The 23861-nt window shown below is 44.2% G+C and overlaps 1 protein-coding gene across 1 annotated transcript in view; it reads right to left on the bottom strand.

Moving 5' to 3' along the window:
* The window catches only part of LOC133420129 (protein NLRC3-like), a 35315-nt gene extending 12381 nt beyond the window's left edge, over nucleotides 1-22934 (bottom strand). Inside the window, exons 1-12 of the mRNA XM_061709715.1 lie at nucleotides 22694-22934; nucleotides 14668-14766; nucleotides 12767-12899; nucleotides 12427-12684; nucleotides 12181-12297; nucleotides 11422-11500; nucleotides 10800-11007; nucleotides 8046-9807; nucleotides 7705-7878; nucleotides 4807-4980; nucleotides 1808-1981; nucleotides 1475-1645 (exon numbers count right to left, since the gene is read on the bottom strand). Coding sequence (XP_061565699.1) covers nucleotides 1475-1645; nucleotides 1808-1981; nucleotides 4807-4980; nucleotides 7705-7878; nucleotides 8046-9807; nucleotides 10800-11007; nucleotides 11422-11500; nucleotides 12181-12297; nucleotides 12427-12684; nucleotides 12767-12855 — 3206 coding nt within the window. The 5' untranslated portion in view covers nucleotides 12856-12899; nucleotides 14668-14766; nucleotides 22694-22934. The remainder of the gene's footprint in view (nucleotides 1-1474; nucleotides 1646-1807; nucleotides 1982-4806; nucleotides 4981-7704; nucleotides 7879-8045; nucleotides 9808-10799; nucleotides 11008-11421; nucleotides 11501-12180; nucleotides 12298-12426; nucleotides 12685-12766; nucleotides 12900-14667; nucleotides 14767-22693) is intronic.
* Nucleotides 22935-23861: the final 927 nt, after the last annotated feature.

Below are 23861 nucleotides of genomic sequence, written 5' to 3'. Positions count from 1 at the left end.
TTGTGTAATTTTGGCGCAATTTATGCCATTCCTTCGGCAATTAATACCGCCCAAACCGTAACGTGCACCCAGGTGTGTTATACATCAAAATGTGCGTCTCCATCCTGCGACGACGCACATTACTTTTCACAGTCAAAAGCGTTACCGTGGCGACGATAGACACCAAAAAGCGTGCCCCCCCCCCTTCATCTGATTGGTCCATATTTGATAGTTCCTATTTTCTGCCATACATTTTGAATGGTTTGACATAAAGACTCGTGGGTGGTGTCATCTGACTCGGTTTTGAGTCCTTGAACATAATTGATGCAAATTAGCCCCGCCCCTTCTTCTGATTGGTTGTCCCTATTTTATGCTATAACTTTTGAATGGTTTGACATAGAGAGTCGTGGGTGGTGTCATCTGCTAAATGTCCAGTTCTGAAGAATCTACATGCAAGTCATACAAGCTTCCACTGCAGCCTGAACGAGCACAAGTGTGGAGGGCCCGTTTATCGCTGCTTGCAGCTTTAATGTATATTTATAATTGCTCTTTAACTAAACAAAAATATGTTTTATCCGATTACTCAATAAATTGATGGAATTTTCAGTAGAATACTCAATTACTAAAATATTCAATAGCTGCAGCCCTATTGTCCTACCTGAGAGTGTCCTACCTGAGAGTGTCCTACCTGAGAGTGTCCTACCTGAGTGTGTCCTACCTGAGAGTGTCCTACCTGAGAGTGTCCTACCTGAGAGTGTCCTACCTGAGAGTGTCCAACTGAGAGTGTCCTACCTGAGAGTGTCCTGCCTGAGAGTATCCAACTGAGAGTGTCCTACCTGAGTGTGTCCTACCTGAGAGTGTCCTACCTGAGAGTGTCCTACCTGAGAGTGTCCTACCTGAGAGTGTCCAACTGAGAGTGTCCTACCTGAGAGTGTCCTACCTGAGAGTGTCCTACCTGAGGGTGTCCTACCTGAGAGACTCCTACTTGAGAGTGTCCTACCTGAGAATGTCCTATCTGAGTGTGTCCTATCTGAGTGTGTCCTACCTGAGAGTGTCTTACCTGAGAGTGTCCTACCTGAGAGTATCCTACCTGAGAGTGTCCTACCTGAGAGTATCCTACCTGAGAGTGTCCTACCTGAGAGTGTCCTACCTGAGCGTGTCCTACCTGAGAGTGTCCTACCTGAGAGTATCCTACCTGAGAGTGTCCTACCTGAGAGTGTCCTACCTGAGCGTGTCCTACCTGAAAGTATCCTACCTGAGAATGTCCTACCTGAGTGTGTCCTACCTGAGAGTGTCCTACCTGAGAGTATCCTACCTGAGAGTGTCCTACCTGAGAGTGTCCTACCTGAGCGTGTCCTACCTGAAAGTATCCTACCTGAGAGTGTCCTACCTGAGAGTACCCTACCTGAGTGTGTCATACCTGAGAGTGTCCTACCTGAGAGTGTCCTACCTGAGAGTGTCCTACCTGAGAGTGCCCTACCTGAGAGTGTCCTACCTGAGAGTGTCCAGTCTCCAGAGGGGATCCTCCACTCTAGACAGAAGCGTCGCTGCTGACTCCCCTGGATGGTTGTAGCTCAGGTCCAGCTCTCTCAGGTGGCAGGGGTTGGAGGTCAGAGCTGAGACCAGAGAAGAACTTCCTTCCTCTGAGATCAGACAGCCTGACAGCCTGCAGACACACAACACAGGTCTGCTGCATGTCCTCTGCTCAAGTGTCCTGCTGCAGACACACAACACAGGTCTGCTGCATGTTCTCTGCTCAACTGTCCTGCTGCAGACACGTTTAGCATCATGTTCACTGGAACTGGAAAAGACTTGAATGAATCCTGACCTGAGAGACTCCAGGTGACAGTGTGGACTCTCCAGTCCAGGACACAGCTGCTCCAGTCCAGAATCCTGCAGGTCGTTGTTGCTCAGGTCCAGTTCTGTCAGACTGGAGGACTGAGAGCTGAGAACTGAGGACAGAAGTGGACAGATGTCCTCTGAGAGGTTACAGCCACTCAGTCTGCAGACGGAAGAAAAGAACAACAACCAGGTTATTTCACTGTTGTGGAAGAAAATGTAGTTGTGTCTCCAACTGTTCTGCTGGTCTTCAATAAAGTTTGTGTTAAATTACATTTCAGCAATAAACAATTCAAGCTGCTTTACATGAGAAAAACATGAACATTAAAGAGGGAAAAGTAAAGATCATGACTTTTAGTGCAGTTGGCAGAATAAACAAAGGTTAGACTTAAACTAGACTTACAATTAAGAAATATTATCATTGTTTAAAGTTAAATTCAGAATAGTTCCAATAATCCATCAAAGGCTGTAAACTTACGAGTTTTAACTTAATTCAAAAGAACTGAGTGTTTCAGTTCCTGCAGGTTTCTGGAGGTTTGTTCCAGATCTGTGGGGCATAGAAGCTGAATGCTGCTTCTCCATGTTTGGTTCTGGGGACACAGAGCAGACCTGGACCAGGACACCTGAGAGGTCTGGCTGGTTGCTATGGTAACAAGTCTCTGATGTATTTTGGTCTTTAACCATTCAGTGATTTTTATACTACCAGAAGTATTTTAGAGTCTATTCTCTGAGGTGCAGGGAGCCGGTGTAAAGATCTCAGAACTGGACTGATGTGGTCCACCTTCTTAGTTCTGGTGAGAACCAGCAGCGTTCTGGATCAATTGTCTGATTGACAGCTAGTCAGACCTGTGGAGACGCCGTTGCAGGAATCAAGTCCACAGAAGATAAACATGGATGAGTTCTTCAAGGTCCTGCAGAGACATCAGTCCTTGATCCTGGAGATGTTCTTCAGGTGATAGAAGGACGACTTTGTCCATGTTTTAATGTCTGGAGGTCCAGGTCTGAGTCCATGACTACACCCAGATTTCATGCCTGAGTCCATGACGACAGCCAGATTTCAGGTCTGAGTCCACGACTACACCCAGATTTCAGGTCTGAGTCCACGACTACACCCAGATTTCAGGTCTCATCAGAGGTTTGTAGCTGTAATAGCTGAAGCTGTGTGTTGACTCTTAAACGCTCTTCTTCTGGTCCAAAAACTACTAGTTCAGTTTTGTTTGTGTTCACCTGAAGAACATTATCCCACATCCACTTATTCATCTGTTCTCTGCATCTACTCAACACTTGTATGGGCTCATTGTCTCCTGGTGACATTGAAATGAACAGCTGTGTGTCATCTGCATAGTTATGGTTACTTATCTTGTTGTTTATTATCACCTGAGGTAGCGGAAGCTTGTAGATGTTAAATATGAGGGTCCTAGGATAGAACCTTGGGGAACCCCACATTTAATTTTTGTTGATTCTGATGTAAAGTTAAATGTTGACACAAAGTAGTCACTATCCTTTAAGTGAGACTCAAACCAGTTAAGTATTGGTCCACCAAGTCCGACCTAGTTCTCCAGTGGCTCTAGTAAAATACTATAACAACAGTAGCAGATGCTGCGCTGAGGTCCAATAGTACTGGCACTGTGGTTCTTCCACAGTCTGCATTTATGTGGATGTTATTGAACACCTTGACAAGGAGGGTCTCAGAACTGTGGTGAGCACGAATACCAGACTGGAAGACGTCGGCTCATCCTGGTCCAGAAAGGAAATGTTCCCCTGGATGGACGGATATGGGGACACACAGCTGTAGAGACGGAGGTTCCACCTCCAAGGTGTGAGGATGTGGGATGAAGAACCCCTGGTTCCTCCTCCAGCGTCTCTGGATGATTCTTCATGTTCTGCTTTTGACCAGAGGATAAAAACTGACGGTCACGTTGATGCAGCTTCTGACAGATACCACGTCCTCATGACGCTGGAGGGCGTTCTGCATCACTTCCTGTTGCGGCCTGTGTGTCGTAGCGCGCCTCTCCTGTCTGCATCACTGATTAGCGCTCCATTTCTGGGTTTGGCCACATGTTTACCGCCGTGAACTCGGGGTACGCACCTGGCCACTAAAACATTAAGTTAGTGTGGTACCGCTGTGTAACTCTACCAAAACAATGTGGGACTCCGGAGTTTTCTCTGGACCTCAAATCTGACCAGTGACATGTTTGACGGCATGTCGTCCTTCACCGCTGGCTGTCCAGGTGGAGACCAAGCGCCGACCATCTCACTTCTGGGTCGGGTCTCATGAGGAACTCTGACTCGCTGCAGTTCCTCGACTGGCCGCTAGAGGCTGCAAAAACCAGCTCATGGTTGATTTCACATCCACGACAACTCTGAGGACGGTGAATGTGTCTGTACCACGTCAGGAGAGTTTATAGAAAACATTACATCTATTTGTAACATGACTGATGGACAGTCGGCTCAGCTGATGGTCATCCAGCACCACTCCCTCATCCCTCATCGTCATGGTAACAGTCATCAGTGGGTTGTAGTGACCCAGCGTCGCTAAACGCAGTAATCCTGGATTTCTCCAGGGAATCAACATGTGGAAGGAGATATTCTGCTGGAATCCTGAATCCTGCTGCTGCACAGCTGGATGATGTTGTTGACAGAACTACAGCTTCAACAATGTTGGACGGTGTCGTCCCTCAGGAACAGAAGGTCAAAGGTCAGAGCAGGTCGGCCCCGTGGTTTAATTCACAACTGCAGGTTTGCAGGTTAAAGAAGACATCCAGAAAGATGGAGAGAAAGTGTCGTTCCCATAACTTAATCAAGATTACATTAATCTAGAATCAATAATATGGTAATGATTAGACCACACTGAGGTTTAAACCTTTGATTTCTGTGTGCAGTGTTGAGGTGAGTTTGTAGTGAAGTGGGTTCTACCAGTAAAACTGGACTGAAGTGAATTATCTGCTGCAAGGGAGTCAGCAGGAAAAGACTTGAATTAATCCTGACCTGAGAGACTCCAGGTGACAGTGTGGACTCTCCAGTCCAGGACACAGCTGCTCCAGTCCAGAATCCTGCAGGTGGTTGTTACTCAGGTCCAGTTCTGTCAGACTGGAGGACTGAGAGCTGAGAACTGAGGACAGAAGTGGAAAGATGTCCTCTGAGAGGTGACAGCCACTCAGTCTGCAGACGGAAGAAAAGAACAACAACCTGGTTATTTCACTGTTATGGAAGAAAATGTAGTTGTGTCTCCAACTGTTCTGCTGGTCTTCAGTAAAGTTTGTGTTAAATGAAATTTCAGCAACAAACAATTCAAGCTGCTTTACATGAGAAAAACATGAAAAATAAAGAGGAAAAAATTTAAATCACGGGTTTTAGTGCAGTTTGCAGAATAAATAAAGGTTAGGTTAAATAAAGGTCAGTTTAGGTTGTAACTATAGTTTAAGGTAAGGGCTTAAACTATAGTTACAATTAAGAAATAATATTATCATTGCTTAAAGTTAAATTCAGAATAGTTTCAATAATCCACCAAAGGCTGTAAACTAACGAGTTTTAACTTGATTCAAAGGAACTGAGGGTTCCAGTTCCTGCAGGTTTCTGGAGGTTTGTTCCAGATCTGTGGAGCATAGAAGCTGAATGCTGCTTCTCCATGTTTGGTTCTGGTTCTGGGGACACAGAGCAGACCTGGACCAGGACACCTGAGAGGTCTGGATGGTTGCTATGGCAACAAGTCTCTGATGTATTTTGGTCCTGAACCATTCAGTGATTTTTAAACTACCAGAAGTATTTTAGAGTCTATTCTCTGAGGTCCAGGGAGCCCGTGTAAAGATCTCAGAACTGGACTGATGTGTCCACCTTCTTAGTTCTGGTGAGAACCAACAGCGTTCTGGATCAGCTGTGTGATTGACAGCTAGTCAGACCTGTGGAGACGCCGTTGCAGTAATCAAGTCCACTGAAGATAAACATGGATGAGTTCTTCAAGGTCCTGCAGAGACATCAGTCCTTAATCCTGGAGATGTTCTTCAGGTGATAGAAGGACGACTTTGTCCATGTTTTAATGTCTGTGGAGGTCCAGGTCTGAGTCCATGACTACACCCAGATTTCAGGTCTGAGTCCACGACTACACCCAGATTTCAGGTCTGAGTCCACAACTACACCCAGATTTCAGGTCTCATCAGTGGTTTGTAGCTGCAACACCTGAAACTGTGTGCCGACTCTTAAACGCTCTTCTTCTGGTCTAAAAACTACTAGAACATTATCCCACATCCATTTATTGATCTGTTCTCTGCATTTACTCAACACTTGTATGGGCTCATTGTCTCCTGGTGACACTGAAATGTACAGCTGTGTGTCATCTGCATAGTTATGGTAACTTATCTTGTTGTTTATCATTACCTGAGCTAGCGGAAGCTTGTAGATGTTAAATACGAGCGTCCTAGGATAGAACCTTGGGGAACCCCTCATTTCATTTATGTTGATTCTGATGTAAAGTTACATGTTGACACAAAGTAGTCCCTGTCCTTTAAGTGAGACTCAAACCAGTCAAATATTGGTCCAGAAAGTCTGACCCAGTTCTCCAGTGGCTCTAGTAAAATACTATAACAACGGTAGCAGATGCTGCGCTGAGGTCCAATAGTACCGGCACTGTGGTTCTTCCACAGTCTGCATTTATGTGGATGTCATTGAACACCTTGACAAGGACGGTCTCAGTACTGTGATGAGCAGGAAAACCGGACTGGAAGACGTCGGCTCATCCTGGTACAGAAAGGAAATGTTCACCTGGACGGACGGATATGCGGACACACAGCTGTAGAGACTGAGGTTCCACCTCCAAGGTGTGAGGATGTGGGATGAAGAACCCCTGGTTCCTCCTCCAGTGTCTCTGGATGATTCTCCACGTTCTGCTTTTGACCAGAGGATAAAAACTGACGGTCACTTTGATGCAGCTTCTGACAGATACCACGTCCTCATGACGCTGCAGGGCGTTCTGCATCACTTCCTGTTGCGGTCTGTGTGTCGTAGCGCGTCTCTCCTGTCTGCATCACTGATTAGCGCTCCATTTCTGGGTTTGGCCACATGTTTACCGCCGTGAACTCGGGGTACGCACCTGGCCACTAAAACACTAAGTTAGTGTGGTACCGCTGTGTAACTCTCCCAAAACACTGTGGAACACCGGAGTTTTCTCTGGACCTCAAATCTGACCGGTGACATGTTTGACGGCATGTCGTCCTTCACCGCTGGCTGTCCAGGTGGAGACCAAGCGCCGACCATCTCACTTCTGGGTCGGGTCTGATGAGGAACTCTGACTCGCTGCAGTTCCTCGACTGGCCGCTAGAGGGGGTAAAACCAGCTCATGGTTGATTTCACGTCCACGACAACTCTGAGGACGGTGAATATGTCACGTCAGGAGGGTTTATAGAAAACATTACATCTATTTGTAACATGACTGATGGACAGTCGGCTCAGCTGATGGTCATCCACCACCACTCCCTCATCCCTCATCGTCATGGTAACAGTCATCAGTGGGTTGCAGTGACCCAGCGTCGCTAAGTGCAGTAATCATGGATTTCTCCAGGGAATCAACATGTGGAAGGAGATTTTCTGCTGGAATCCTGAATCCTGCTGCTGCACAGCTGGATGATGTTGTTGACAGAACTACAGCTTCAGTGTCAACAACGTTGGACGGTGTCGTCCCTCAGGAACAGAAGGTCGAACTTAATCAAGATTACATTAATCAAGAATCAATAATATGGTACTGATTAGACCGCACTGAGGTTTAAACCTTTGATTTCTGTGTGGAGTGTTGAGTTGAGTTTGTAGTGAAGTGGGTTCTACCAGTAAAACTGGACCGAAGTGAATTATCTGCTGCAAGGCAGTCAGCAGGAAAAGACTTGAATGAATCCTGACCTGAGAGACTCCAGGTGACAGTGTGGACTCTCCAGTCCAGGACACAGCTGCTCCAGTCCAGAATCCTGCAGGTGGTTGTTGCTCAGGTCCAGTTCTGTCAGACTGGAGGACTGAGAGCTGAGAACTGAGGACAGAAGTGGACAGATGTCCTCTGAGAGGTGACAGCCACTCAGTCTGCAGACGGAAGAAAAGAAAAAACAGGTTATTTAACTGTTGTGTTTCCTTGTCTGAGTTCATGCTTGTGTGTGATTTTAGGTCCAATGTGTCATTAAAGTAAAACTAGACGTAGTCAGAAACGAGCCTCCACTCCAGAGGTCCAACATGCGCCTGTTGGTACTTACAGAACTTTCTTGGAGGCTTGGACCACCGGCAGCAGCCTCCGTAGACCCTTCTCTGAAGCTGGGAACTTCTTCAGGTCAAACACTTCCAGATCTCCTGATGACAGTAAGATGAAGACCAGAGCCGACCACTGAGCAGGAGACAGTTTATCTGTGGAGAGACGTCCAGACCTCAGGGACTCTTGCACCTCCTCCACCAGAGACCGATCGTTCAGTTCATTCAGACAGTGGAACATGTTGATGCTTCTCTCTGCAGACAGATCCTCACTGATCTTCTCCTTGATGTATTTGATAGTTTCCTGATTGTTCTGTGAACTTCTTTGGCTTGATGTCATCAGACCTCGTAGGAGGTTCTGATTGGTCTCCAGTGAAAGACCCAGGAGGAAGCGCAGGAACAAGTCCAGGTGTCCGTTTGGACTCTGTAAGGCCTTGTCCACAGCACTCTGATAGAGGTCGGTCTCTGTGTTTCTTTGTTTCTCCAGCAGGTTGACTCCAGACCTGATCAAGTTCTGATGGACATGAAGAGCAGCCAGAAACTCCTGGACACTCAGATGGATGAAGCAGAAGACCTGGTCCTGGTACAGCTTGCTCTCCTCTCTAAAGATCTGGGTGAACACTCCTGAGTACACTGAAGCGTCTCTGACATCGATGCCACACTCTCTCAGGTCTGGTTCATAGAAGATCAGGTTTCCTTTCTGCAGCTGCTCAAAAGCCAGTTTTCCCAGAGACTCCACCATCTTCCTGCTCTCTGGACTCCAGTGTGCATCCGTCTCAGCTCCTCCGTCATACTTGACCATCTTCAGCTTGGCCTGGACCACTAGAAAGTGGATGTACATCTCAGTCAGGGTCTTGGGCAGCCCCCCTCCCTCTCTGGTTTCCAGGACGTTCTCCAAGACGTTCTCCAGGACCGTAGCAGTGATCCAGCAGAAGACTGGGATGTGGCACATGATGTGGAGGCTCCGTGATGTCTTGATGTGGGAGATGATCCTGCTGCTCTGCTTCTTATTTCTGAACCTCTTCCTGAAGTATTCGTCCTTCTGTGGGTCAGTGAACCCTCTGACCTCTGTTACCATGTCAACACAGTAAGGAGGGATCTGATTGGCTGCTGCGGGTCGTGTGGTGATCCAGAGACGAGCAGAAGGAAGCAGGTTCCCTCTGATGAGGTTTGTCAGCAGCACGTCCACTGAGGTGGACTCTGTAACATCAGTCAGGTCCTCATTGTTGTGGAAGTCCAGAGGAAGTCGACACTCATCCAGACCGTCAAAGATGAATATGATCTTGAACTCTTCAAAGTTGCAGATTTCTTTGATTTCACTGAAGAAGTGATGAACTAGTTCCACCAAGCTGAACCTTCTGTCTTTCAGCATATTCAGCTCTCTGAAGGTGAATGGAAGCAGGGACTGGATGCCCTGGTTGGTTCTGCCTTCAGCCCAGTCCAGAGTGAACTTCTGTGTTAGGACTGTTTTCCCGATGCCGGCCACTCCCTTCGTCATCACCGTTCTGATTGGTTCATCTCTTCCAGGTGGGGGTTTAAAGATGTCTTCCTGTCTGATGGCTGTTTCTGCTCTGTCTGGTTTCCTGAAAGCTGCTTCAATCTGTCTGACTTCATGTTCTTTGTTGACCTCTCCAGTCCCTCCCTCTGTGATGTAGAGCTCCGTGTAGATCTGCTCCAGAAGGGTTGGGTTTCCTGCTTTAGCAATCCCCTCAAACACACACCGGGACTTCTTCTTCAGCTTAGACTTCAGCCGCTTTTTACAAACTGCAACTAACGTACATTAATAAAAGTGGAAAAAAAGAAACAAATTAGTGTTTCTAAAGCTCAACTTATTTCTCCTAAAGAATCAGGATGTGAACCAACACTGATCGACTCTAACATTACGATGAGCTGTACAATATTGAGTAGAATCAATTTTACCACCAAAACACCTCTGAACATTCAGGACGTGGAAGTGACAAGAACATCTGGGGTCCTGGTTTCTAGTACCAGGATGTTAGCAGTAGAGCCCTGATGGGTTGTGGGTTTGTGGGTTGTTTTGTTCTTGTTGTGGTGTCTGTGAAGTGGATTTTCAAGGTTTAGATTTTGAAAACACCAGAAGATGATCTGATCCAATAATGTGTTGAACCATCAAGCCAATCTGGACTTCAGAGGGATCCCTGGAAGAGGAAAACCAGGACTACAATCTTCCAGTTATCTTGTGGTTTTGGCCGGTTAAACATATCTATACTGTCCTGTACAGGGTGGGTGCAACTCTAGGGGGGGGGGGGGGGGGGGGGGGGGGAGTACCATGTGGGGGCGAATGTTGCGGCTGATCCGTGAATGTTGTTCATCTTCTGAGGCATTCTGGGTTATTTCTGGGGCGGTCATCCAATGATCGTAAGGTTGGCGGTTCGAATCCCGCTCCGTCCCAGTTTACTGTCGTAGTGTCATTGGGCAAGACACCGTACCCACCTTGACCCGTGTGAATGTGTATGAATGTTTGGTGGTGTTCGGTTTTGACGCGATATGGCAGCTACGCTTCCATCAGTCTGCAGGGCAGCTGTGGCTACAAACGTAGCAGCTGTGGCTACAAACGTAGCAGCTGTGGCTACAAACGTAGCAGCTGTGGCTACAAAGGTAGCTACCACCACCGGTGAGAATGTGTATGAATGAATAATGATCTCTGTAAAGCTCTCTGGGTGCCTTGAAGGGCGCTATATAAAACTAAGTCATTATTATTATTCATCCAGCAGCTTAAATGTTCAGAGAAATCCTCTTACTTCTCTGCAGACGCTTAGCCAGCTCCTCCTGCTTCATTCTCCTCAGGAAGTTCACTGTGATCTTCACAAACGCCTCTCTGCTGCTCCTCTGCTCTTCATCCTCACCAAGCAACACATGCTCTAGGGATTCTGGGTAATCTGGACTCAGACCCCTCTGGATCTTCTTCAGCTGGTCCTTCACAAACATGACAATGTTGTCCTCCAGCAGCTGGAACAGAAGACAACATGAAGGACACAATCAGACTAAAACCATGGAGACAAACATCAGGTCCATGATGGACAGACTGACAGTCCACTGGTCTCCAGAGACCAGCATGGAGACAAACATCAGTTCCATGTTTGACAGACTGACAGTCCACTGGTCTCCAGAGACCAGCATGGAGACAAACATCAGGTCCATGATGGACAGACTGACAGTCCACTGGTCTCCAGAGACCAGCATGGAGACAAACATCAGACCCATTTTGGACAGACTGACAGTCCACTGGTCTCCAGAGACCAGCATGGAGACAAACATCAGGTCCATGATGGACAGACTGACAGTCCACTGGTCTCCAGGGACCAGCATGCAGATGGACATCAGGACAACAGATGGAGAAACAGTTGTTGTTCATGTACAGACCTGAAAGACGGAGTCCAGCTGGGTCTGATGTTGCTGGACAGACGGACCACTGGGGGACTCTGGGATCTGCTGGTCCACTCTGTGGAGGAACCAGGAAGAATTAGCTCACATCATGTCTGTCCTCACAGAGACAAACAGCAGCTGAAGGTCCATGAAGTCCTGTTTGGATGAGGACAGTCCACCAGAGGACTGGTGGTGGTGAAGGTTTACTAGTCCTGCTGATCCAACGAGAACATGTGACCTCAGTGAGAGCTCTGCTCATTCACACGTTCACAAGATCCAGTTCTGCTCCGAGAAAAGTTACGAGATCAAGACGGACAACTGATGGAGACATGAAGCAGCTGAGGAACTCTGGACCATCATCAGGATCAGTAAGAGGAACTCTGGATCATCATCAGGATCAGTAAGAGGAACTCTGGATCATCATCAGGATCAGTGAGAGGAACTCTGGACCATCATCAGGATCAGTAAGAGGAACTCTGGACCATCATCAGGATCAGTAAGAGGAACTCTGGACCATCATCAGTTAGAGGAACTCTGGACCATCATCAGGATCAGTAAGAGGAACTCTGGACCATCATCAGGATCAGTAAGAGGAACTCTGGATCATCATCAGGATCAGTAAGAGGAACTCTGGACCATCATCAGGATCAGTAAGAGGAACTCTGGACCATCACCAGGATCAGTAAGAGGACATGTGGACATTTCCTAACATGAGGACTGATTTAAATACATTTAATGTGTTTAAATAAATCTCACCTCTCTGAAGAAGACTGTTGGTCTCCTTTAAATTCAATATATCTATCATTTGACATGTTGCTCTTCAAGGACAAACAGCTGGGTTCATGTTCAAGAGAGTCTCCTTTCTGATGGACCCTGATAGAAGACAAAAGTTCAAAATGTACATATTCTATTTAAATGAAAAATAAGTTATACAGATACAAATATTTAGTCTATTAAAAAATTATTAAACATAAATCATTGGTAGAGTTTGGATACACTCACCTCTTTACAGCAGAACCTTGGTCTCCTTTGAAGGTAATAACATATTCCATTGACTTGTCGCTCTTCAAGGACACACAGCTGGGTCCAGGTCCAGGTCCAGGTCCAGGTCCAGGTCCAGGTCCAGGTCCAGGTCCAGGTCCAGGTCCAGATCCAGGTCCAGATCCGTGTCCAGGTCCAGGTCCAGGTCCTGGTCCAGGTCCAGGTCCAGGTCCAGGTCCAGGTCCAGGTCCAGGTCCAGGTCCAGGTCCAGGTTGGTTCCTGTAATAATGATGTTTGGTGATGTGAGTCTTGAGCTCTGACATGCAGAAGAGTCAGGGACAGTTAGAGATGCTCATCTCACCTCTGAGCTTTGCTCCGACTCTCATGTTCGCCACACAGAGATCTTTTAGAGGGAAGGACTCCGTCCTCTCCGTCCTCACACTGGTCCATTCTGCTGAATTCACGTCCACATCAGCTCACACACACACCTTCATCTGCAGAGGAAACACACATCACTGGTGCTGCACACAGACCAGCTGATCCTGCTCTGGTTTGTTCCTCTTTTGTGTTTTTTGCTTCTACTGAGCAGTAGACGTCACTTGGCTCTATCATTAGGGCCCGAGCACTTACAGTGCAAAGGCCCTATTGTATCTGTAGGATTTTTTTTTTCTTTCTTTCTTTTTTATTTTTCAGACGAAAAACATGCCCCAAAAGTCACTAAATTTTGCACCAAGCCAGGCCTGGTGAAAAATGTGATATTTAATGGTTTGTATTAATGGGCGTGGCCTAATGGCTCAACAGCGCCCCTAGAAAACTTTGTGCCTCAAGCCCCACAATACGGTTTGACGTACATCCACGTACTGTACACACATGTATCATGTCACAACTTAAAGAAAAGTCTCTTGGCACCATGGCCGAAACCGGACAGGAAGTCGGCCATTTTCAATTAATTGTGTAATTTTGCCACAATTTATGCCATTTCTTCAGCCGCTTCTTCGCCCGAACCGTAACGTGCACCCAGGTGTGTTATACATCAAAATGTGCGTCTCCATCCTGCGACGACGAGCTTTACTTTTCTCAGTCAAAAGCATTACTGTGGCGACACTAGACGCAAAAAAGCATCATCAGCAAAATCATCAGCGCTTCATCAGATTGGTCCATATTTGATATTTCCTACTTTCTGCCATAATTTTTGAATAGTTTGACATAAAGAGTCGTGGGTGGTGTCATCGGACTCAGTTTTGAGTTCTTGAACAAAATTGGTGCAAATTAGCCCCGCCCCTTCTTCTGATTGGTCGATATATGATAGTCCCTATTTTCTGCCTTAACTTTTGAATGGTTTGACATAGAGAGTCGTGGGTGGTTTCATCCACTAAATGTCCAGTTCTGAAGAATCTACATCAAGTCATACAAGCTTCCACTGCAGCCTGAACGTGCACAAGGGTGGAGGGCCGTTCATCGCTGCTTGCAGCTGTAATTAATTTTATTTCTTTATCCTCCAAATGTTGGAAAGGGCCCCAAAGTAATCAGCCTGTCCTCCACCTGGACTAACATGCTCTAACTAGCTGGAACAAGTGTGAAACAACAATGAGGTGATTCTGTGAACAGAGTTTTTATTACAGAAACTTGAAAATCTTGTTACTGTAAACGTGACGAAGCTCAGAGGTTTATCTGCAGAGACAAAGGTTCAATGTGCAAATATAAGGAGATATAAACATGCTGTATCCAGTGCAAACGATTAATAAATGTAATATGAGGTGTGATGATTGACAGAGTTCAGAGTCCAGAGTGCTGGGTGTGTCTTGATTTTCTTTTCTATGTTTATTTCAAAAACTGAAAAATCATACTAAATACAGAACCAAATCCTTAACGTTTATGAATAAAATAAAGTATGCTGGTCTAAAGACTGTGTCGCTCAAAGGTCCAGTGACTTGTAAAGTTTCACTGAGTTACCGTATATTTATTCTACTTACAGCAGCCAATAGAAATGCAGTATTCTGCTTTGTGACTAATCACTGGTTAGAACAAATATAAAACCAAAGGAATCTTACAAAAGTTATTAATCCTCTTAAACATAAATCACATTGATGCAAAACGGCTCCAACAGATAAAGAATTAATACAATAATAATATCGTCATCTAACAATCATGTAGATTTGTCTTCAGACACAAGAATGACCAAAATCTGCAGTGAAAACCTTCTCCAACCACGACGGAGCAGAAACTAACAAGAACGTTCCTGAAGAAAAAGTTCAAACTTACAGTTTCTAAAAACAGTCCGAAGAGTTGAAGATGAAGATTCTGCAGTCTGAAGAAAAACCAACTGAGACGCAACTGAACTGATCCTGGAATGAGTCAGAGCTGGAGGAGGAGGAGGAGGAGGAGGAGGTGGAGGAGGAGGAGGAGGAGGAGGAGGAGGTGGAGGAGGTGGAGGAGGAGGAGGAAGAGTCTCATAAATAATCTGGCTGAATTTAAAAAACAAAGGTGACCATTTATATTGAAGGTTATGAATGAATTTCAATTAAATTATTGAGTAAATGAACTGGGGCCTCATTTATAAAAGAGTGTGTAGGATTCAGACTAAATTGCACGTAAACCCAAAAGCTGAAAATGGCGTGAGCAAAAAAAAATCCTGATTTATAGAACCGTGTGCACACACACTTGCACGCAATGTTCTCTTTATAAATCCCAGTCCAGCTGGAAGGTTGAAGGTGAATTCTCCTCATATCCCGCCCTCTACACGACCACTTTTTTACCAAGAATGGTCATTGCAAAGTAGTTCATGACTGTATTTGCATATGAATGATCCTGCTGAGCATGTGCAGCGCCACCTGCAGTCTGTTTCTGCTGCGTCACCATGAATGAGACGTGTCGAGCCACCGGGACATTACATTTCAGGGAGACTGAGATGGAGATGTTGTGGATGAGGTGGAGGACAGGAAACCCACCAGGAAAAACCAGCAGGAAAACCAGCAGGAAAACCAGCAGGAAAACCAGCAGGAAAACCAGCAGGAAAAACCACCAGGAAAAACACCAGGAAAACCAGCAGGAAAACCAGCAGGAAAACCAGCAGGAAAACCAGCAGGAAAAACACCAGGAAAACCAGCAGGAAAACCACCAGGAAAACCACCAGGGAAACCACCAGGAAAACCACCAGGAAAACCATATTATTTTGTGGTCACAGTAGTAAAAAGTGATTGCCTGCCAGAATGTGATTTCTGGCAGGCGCGGAAATCACATTCTGGTAGGCGGAAGCGCGCACAGCAGCCCGTTGAGCGACAGCGCTGAAACGTCAGATTTTCAGATTATGAAGCTCAAGAATCAGATAAAATCATATTTAGGCAGAAACAAATTTTCATTAACTGTATTTGGACTTCTATCAATTTTTGGCAGGTAAAAAGACCCATTTTCAGGTGAGAAATCAGATTCTGGCAGGAAATCTCTTTTTGGCACGACACCGACCCGGCGTGTCCTGCACCGCGGACACGCCGGGCCGGTAGGATGATTGGCAGAGGAAAATACCCCGTCAGATCACGCTTCCACATAGACATCAACATTTATCTATGTGGAAGCGTGATCTGACGGGGTATTTTCTCCCGCAAAGCGTCGTACACATAGATCTATGTGAAGCACTTTCTGACTTCCTGCTGTTAAATCGTCTATTTGCCTGAAAAAGCCTTTGTAAAGAAAGAAACTGAGATAAAAGAAACGGGGATGGTACGGTAGTATTTTCTGCCGAGGTAGGAAACCTCGCAGAACACCGGCTTGGGTGTACATGGATCTATAACACATGGATCTATAACACATAGATCTATAACACATAGATCTATAACACATGGATCTATAACACATAGATCTATAACACATGGATCTATAACACATAGATCTATAACACATAGATCTATACATGGATCTATCAGTCTGATATGTGATGACATTAACAGTATGACATGAATCTGCTTCATTTCTCCACCTCACCACCTGCGTCTCCAGTTCCCCAGATCTTCAAAATGTTCCTACGGGAGGGTCAGGGTTGGCGTAAAGATATGCACATTTTTCTGCTAGTTTTTTTTTTTAAATCCCAACCTGTGAGTGTGAGTTTATCCTGAAAAATGTTGGAGGAGGTTTTACAAGAAGTTCTTCAAAACCTTACCACAAATGTGAAGTTATAACAAATATTCTGGCATAAAAACATCTTAAGATGACATTCTGTTCACAAAAATGAAGTTATCACTTTATATTTACTCTCAGGCGCTAGAGTGTCAGGTTGCAGTTCCTCCACTGACCACTAGAGGCCGCAACAGCGAGTTACCTCGCTGACGTCCGTGTTCAAATGTCCAACTTTACAGCAGAAAGAAACATATTTACAGTCTGGTTCAAAACACTGAAAGAGGAGTAAAAAAATAAGGTTGTATCTTCATTGTTGTTAAACAGAATTTAGATGATGGATGTTTTAGCAGTTATTAAACTACTGACATTCAAAAGTAGGAAAAGGGAAATAAAACTCACAGTCAGAAACATTTCATCCAGATGAGTCCTCGCTCCATTCTGAGCTGTATTAATGTATGGATGGTTTATTTTATGTTGACTAAATATAATGTTTCTGGGTGAGAGTTAGTCTGTAATCTGAGCTGTGATGTCATAAAGTACGCTGATGTCTCCAACTGAACTTTGTCCTCCATACTGCAGTAAAGCTGTTTATTAGATTAATATTTAACACCCCCCGTGAGCCTGCAAAGGATAAAGCGGGTATAGATAATGGATGGATGGATATTTAACAGCCAGCAGGCAGAAGCTGCAGCCACCACCTTTAGTTAACCGTTATGGTCCGGGGTCAGAACTCTGAGAACACACTTCACCACGGTTCAGAAAGAGATATTTACAATATATGTGTTTGGAACTACTGAAGACAACAGCAGTTAGTTCGTAGGACAAAGAGAGGACTGGCCCTTTAACGGACCCTCATCACACTAATCTGCCCCCCCAGGCACCGACTTCCCTGTGTTGCTGCAACAGAACCACAACACACCGTAGGCCAGTGATTCTTAACCATAGGGTCGCGGCCAAAACTTGGGCCGCGAGCGCCACCTAGAGGACCGCAAAAAATTCTGTTTTCTACGTGTGGGCCGCGAGGGCCGCGGGACTGCATAGCAACTCCCGACCAAATGAGGAGAAGACACTCAGCTAGTACGTGTAATAGTAAGAGAAATGGTGTGTATTTACAGAGAAAATCCTTCATTTTGCAGAGTACTGTACGTTTAGATCCGCCAGGATCAGGGATCGATTACTTGGGTCTGCGCCACCAACGGGGGAGAGCAAGCTCAGCGTGATCATTTATCCCGACGCGTCCCCGCGGCCGGGGAGGTCGGTGCTGCTCGGGCGGCGGCCCAGTCGTTACTGCTGAAGGATTGTACATGTAGATGCGTGGGCTGACGTGTCTGCTGGACTGGACTGTTGTTCGGGCTTTCGCAAAAGTATCGGAAAGTGACTCGGCTGCTCAGCGTCAGAGAGCTGCGGGCTCGTGCCCATCTCAGCTGATCAGTTCTCCCGGTCTCATTGATCAGTTCTCCCGGTCTCATTGATCAGTTCTCCCGGTCTCATTGATCAGTTCTCCCGGTCTCATTGATCAGTTCTCCCGGTCTCATTGATCAGTTCTCCCGGTCTCAGCTGATCAGTTCTCCCGGTCTCATTGATCAGTTCTCCCGGTCTCAGCTGATCATTTCTCCCGGTCTCATTGATCAGGCTCGGATGAAACCCGACACGCTGAGTCCTGACAACTGATTAATGTAATAACTTAAATAAAGTACGATCAAACTAAGTTTTGTTCCCGCTCTATTTTTAAATATGCACACTTGTATGCATATTTGTAGTGTGTGTGTGTGTGTGACGGCGCCTTTTCGGTCGGTGCACCGTGTGTGTTTTAAATCCAGAAATGACACACAAAATACAGTAATTAGCTTGACTCTATATACAGAGATGAGAAGTGTAACAGGTGGAAAGGAAAGTTCAAGCCAGAATGGACAGATTAATCCTGGTTCAGTCTTCACACTGGGACAAAACCAGTGTCTCATACGTTCAGAGACCGTGGCGTTCAAAGTGCAAAAGTGAAACGCCACTGAAACAAAACACAAAGTTTTTCATCAAACATATTCACTCAAGTCTGAACTGAAGTCGCAGAAAATAAACTGAGCATCTTAAAACATCCTGCCCATGTTTGGGTCCAGATACAGCTGTGAAGCAGCTTTCTCCACAATGAACAGAATTAAAACTAAATATGGTTCCAGACTCATCAATGAACACCTTCACATGTGCATGAGAACCTGACTCCATCCAGCCTAGATTTAAGTTCTGACACCATCCAGCCCAGATTTAAGTTCTGACACCATCCAGCCCAGATTTAAGTTCTGACACCATCCAGCCCAGATTTAAGTCCTGACACCATCCAGCCCAGATTTAAGTTCTGACACCATCCAGCCCAGATTTAAGTTCTGACACCATCCAGCCCAGATTTAAGTCCTGACACCATCCAGCCCAGATTTAAGTCCTGACACCATCCAGCCCAGATTTAGGTTCTGACACCATCCAGCCCAGATTTAAGTCCTGACACCATCCAGCCCAGATTTAAGTCCTGACACCATCCAGCCCAGATTTAAGTCCTGACACCATCCAGCCCAGATTTAAGTCCTGACACCATCCAGCCCAGATTTAAGTCCTGACACCATCCAGCCCAGATTTAAGTCCTGACACCATCCAGCCCAGATTTAAGTTCTGACAGGAGAAATTAGAGCTCAGTTCTCTCACTGAACCACAGAAAGTGGGGGCATAAGATTAAAAGAGGGGAAGAAAGAAAAACTGCAAAACTGTTCAATTGTTAAGATGTGTTTATATTAATTTATTATAAAAATGTGTTGAGACAATTAACAAAGAAAAGGGTAATTTCAAACTGCTGGCAGAGAAAGAAAATAAGATAGCATTTGAAAAATAAAATAAAATCTATTTTATTTTTAAGAGAAAAAAATATGTGTAATTCAAGTTACACATGTTAAGTGGCAAATATTTATGAAATGTACTTTTTTTAATATAACTGTCAGATGCAGAACTATGAGGCTACTTGAATATATATACATACATATATATATATATATATATATATATATATATATATATATATATATATATATATATATATATATATATATATATATAGATAAATTATATATATAGATACATATACAGTATAGATTTATAATCATTTTTATGTATATAATTGAAGGTAAATATATGAACCAGTGTATATATAGCATATCTATTCTTATATAGTTATTCAAGTATATTGTTATATCATTGCTGTCTATTGTTCTCTATTATGTTATAGTATTATAGTAAAGTAATGATAATGTAATACTATACATTATAATTACTTCTATTATTACAAACATACATAGTAGCACAACTAAATGCTGGGTGTTTGTTTTGTTTTCTTTTGTTTGCCTTGATTTACTTTGATTTTAACTATATTTATATTTACATATAATTGAGTATTTTATCACTGTATTGAACAGTTATTGAAACTCGTCTTGTTTTATGTAAGAATGTATGTCAGATTCAGGGGTAGGACTGGATAAGTGGTTACTTCAATTCAACTGCATTCCGTGCATGTATATATATATATATATATATATATATATATATATATATATATATATATATATATATGCGTATATATATACATATATACAGTGCTAGAGTGGATGTATGATGGTGAGAGTGTTATTAATCCCCTCATATCTGCTGATGGTCATCATGTCTCCATACGGTGCTGCTGCAGCAGCTGCTTAAAGTTTTCTAGCTATGGAGTCCAGTATGACATTGTGTTTCATATTCTGATTGTTAAAGCTGAGGAGGATCAGAAACAACAGTTTCCCCCATTCTTACTGTGTGAGCCTTAGATGTTGTTAAGAGAGTAGGGTATTTGGTGACATGATAAATGAGGATGTTTGTGATGATGATGCTGTCAGCTCTCTGCTCAGGCCAACATGCTGCCCGTAGATTCCACATGTGCACAGCTGATGTTAAAGTACATCTATTCAGAGCTGTTGTCCACCTCTTTACACAGCTCACCTTTGGTGTCATTAAACCACCAAAGCCAAGCTAAACAAGTTGCAGGTAGCGTAGAATGATGCGTTCAGGATCCTCTTAAGCTCCCAACATGGACAAGTGCAAGCACTTTATTAGTTCATTGTTATGTCCCCGCCTTCCATGCTCAGCTGAGGAATTTGATGTTTCAATTCATGTGTCGACTCCATGAGTCAGAAAATTGTCTAATAACTGCACTCACTAACATCAAATGGAGTGATACAAGGTTCACATCTGGACTATGGAAACATTGGAACAGATGTTTGCATGTATTTTAATGTGTGACCTGTAATTTTTATGTATTTTTATGTATTTTATATGGAACCTTTTGAGTCTGTAATAAAGTATTCATTCATATATATATATATATATATATATATATATATATATATATATATATATATATATATATATATATACAGTACATATATATATATATATATATATATATATATATATATATATATATATATATATATATATATATATATATATATAGTGTTGGGTCCACTTCTCTTCACCATCTACCTCCTACCCCTGGGTTCAATTCTCCGTCATCATGGGGTCCATTTTCACTTCTACGCCGATGACACACAGATTTATATCTCCTCCAACCCCACCGCTGCCATTCCTCCCACTTCCCTCACCACCTGCCTGCACGACATCAATACCTGGAGGGGCAAAAACTTCTTAAAACTCAACGGCAATAAAACTGAGGCTCTTCTCATCGTCTCCAAATCCACCCTCACCAAGTCACAACCCTCTCCCGCTCCTCCCATCATCATCGACGGCTTCCCGGTACCCTTTTCCCCCCACGTCAAGAGCCTCGGCGTCATTCTGGACAGTACACTCTCATTTGCACCTCACATTCACAACATCACCCGGACTGCATTCTTTCACCTCCGCAACATCTCCAGACTCCGTCCAGCACTGTCCCAATCCAGCACCCAAATCCTGGTCCACTCATTCATCACATCCCGTATTGATTACTGCAACGCCCTCCTCACTGGCCTCCCAACCAAACTCACCGACAAACTACAACTCATTCAGAACTCGGCCGCCCGGATCATCACCCGCACCAAGTCATCTGACCACATCACCCCCGTCCTTATCCAACTCCACTGGCTCCCAGTCCAATACCGTATCATCTACAAAAACCTCCTCCTCACCCACAAAGCCCTTCACAACCTAGCCCCCACTTACCTCTGTGACCTTCTGCAAGATTACACTCCCTCCTGCACCCTCCGCTCAACCTCTGCTGGACTTCTTAACAAGAATACACTCCCTCCTGCACCCTCCGCTCAACCTCTGCTGGACTTCTTAACAAGAATACACTCCCTCCTGCACCCTCCGCTCAACCTCTGCTGGACTTCTTAACAAGAATACACTCCCTCCTGCACCCTCCGCCCAACCTCTGCTGGACTTCTTAACAAGAATACACTCCCTCCCTCCTGCACCCTCCGCTCAACCTCTGCTGGACTTCTTAACAAGAATACACCCCCTCCCGTACCCTCCGCTCAACCTCTGCTGGACTTCTTAACAAGAATACACTCCCTCCTGCACCCTCCGCTCAACCTCTGCTGGACTTCTTTACACTCCCACCTCACACCTCAGCACCATGGGTGCTCCAGCTTTCAGTTGCTCGGCACCCAGACTCTGGAACTCCCTCCCCCCACACCTAAAACAAATACACTCCATCACCACATTCAAAACTCTACTCAAAACTCACCTGTTCAAACTTGCCCATTCACTCTGACCGGACATTGTGCAATAAATCTCACCAGTTTATTTAGTGTTTTATTTACTTTTTCTTTTCTTTTCTTTTCTTTTCTTTTCTTTTCTTTTCTTTTCTTTTCTTTTCTTTTCTTTTCTATGCTGTCTATTGCTGCTTTTACGGATGTCTTTTTGTATTTTTAACTTATAAAATGTATTTTTTATTGTATTTCTTGTTTTAATCCTGTAAGGTGACCTTGGGTGACATGAAAGGCGCCTCTAAATGAAATTAATTTTATATATATATATATATATATATATATATATATATATATATATATATATATATATATATATATATATATATATATATATATATATATATTCCCATTTTTTCTACCTGAACTTCTGCTCTCTGGTCCTGCTGACCATCATCTACCTGAACTTCTGCTCTCATCCACCGACTCCGCTCCAACATCTGGACACGTGGAACCGTCGTCTCCTTCGTCCTTCAGTTCCAGCTGTGACTCCGTTAACGGGAATGATCTTTGTCCAGAAACGGAGCTGCTGGCAGTTTAAAAACTGCTCCGATCTCCTTCACACGGAGCTCCCCGCGCAGAAACCCGTCCACGAGAAAGTGAGAGGAAACTTCACTAAAGTATCTGAGTTTTCTCACTTAATGTTGTAAAAAGTAGGCGAGGCGCGGCAGCTTATCTTTTGGGTTACTTATTAACAGCTCTTTTGTCACGCTCATATTTTAATAGGAATAAACTCGGCTCAAAGGTCAATTAAACACAAAGAGCAAGTTGTGCTTGACTCCAGACGCAGCAGCTAGTGGTGGAAACATGGAACATCTGCACTCCTGAAACTACAGAGCAGAAACATAAGGACATGACTATTTAAATAGAGATAACTTCAACAATATAGCTATTCAAACTTAGAAGCTACTCACTTGATCCCTACATAAATATCCCAGGGTCATTTTAATCCAGAGTGAAAGAAGCATCAGTGACATGTTTTAGTGACATTTACATCAAACTCTTCTCTGAGTCAGAACGTCTGCATCTTTTAGAAGGAATAAAACCCTCTGACTGGTCACTTAATACTGGCCCCATTAATCCAGGTAACCAGTGGAGGACAGAGGAGCCTCTTAAAGAACTTACAGGTCTGTGGAAGACAGAAACCTTGCTTGTTTGTAGGAAACCAAATACTTATTTTACCCAGGAATTTACCAATGAATTCAGTAAAAATCCTACAATTCAGAACCAACACCAAACTGAGATGCTACAGCGGCAGCGGTGGATGTTTGGAATAAATTAGATAGAGATTTGAAATGATGTAGAACCTTAACCTTATTTAAAAGAACATTGAAAAGAAGGATGATTTCCTTATATTACATTAATGAGTGGCTTGCTATGTTGATTTGGTATTTATTTAATTGGTGATTTGCTTAGATGTTTTAAGGATGAAGGAAACATGTAGACTGCACCTTTATTTTAAACATCTTTTTTGTTTCTTGAGGAATCTTTGTTATCCCCATGGAGGCAATTTGTTTTACTGGCAGTCTTTCTCTTACTTCTTGCTTTTATTTCATTAATGTAATTAAT

This window comes from Cololabis saira, chromosome 20, assembly GCF_033807715.1.
Source record: "Cololabis saira isolate AMF1-May2022 chromosome 20, fColSai1.1, whole genome shotgun sequence".
Lineage (NCBI taxonomy): Eukaryota > Metazoa > Chordata > Actinopteri > Beloniformes > Belonidae > Cololabis > Cololabis saira.
Note: the sequence above shows the minus strand (reverse complement) of the source record. Positions and strands in the feature narration are given on the sequence as shown.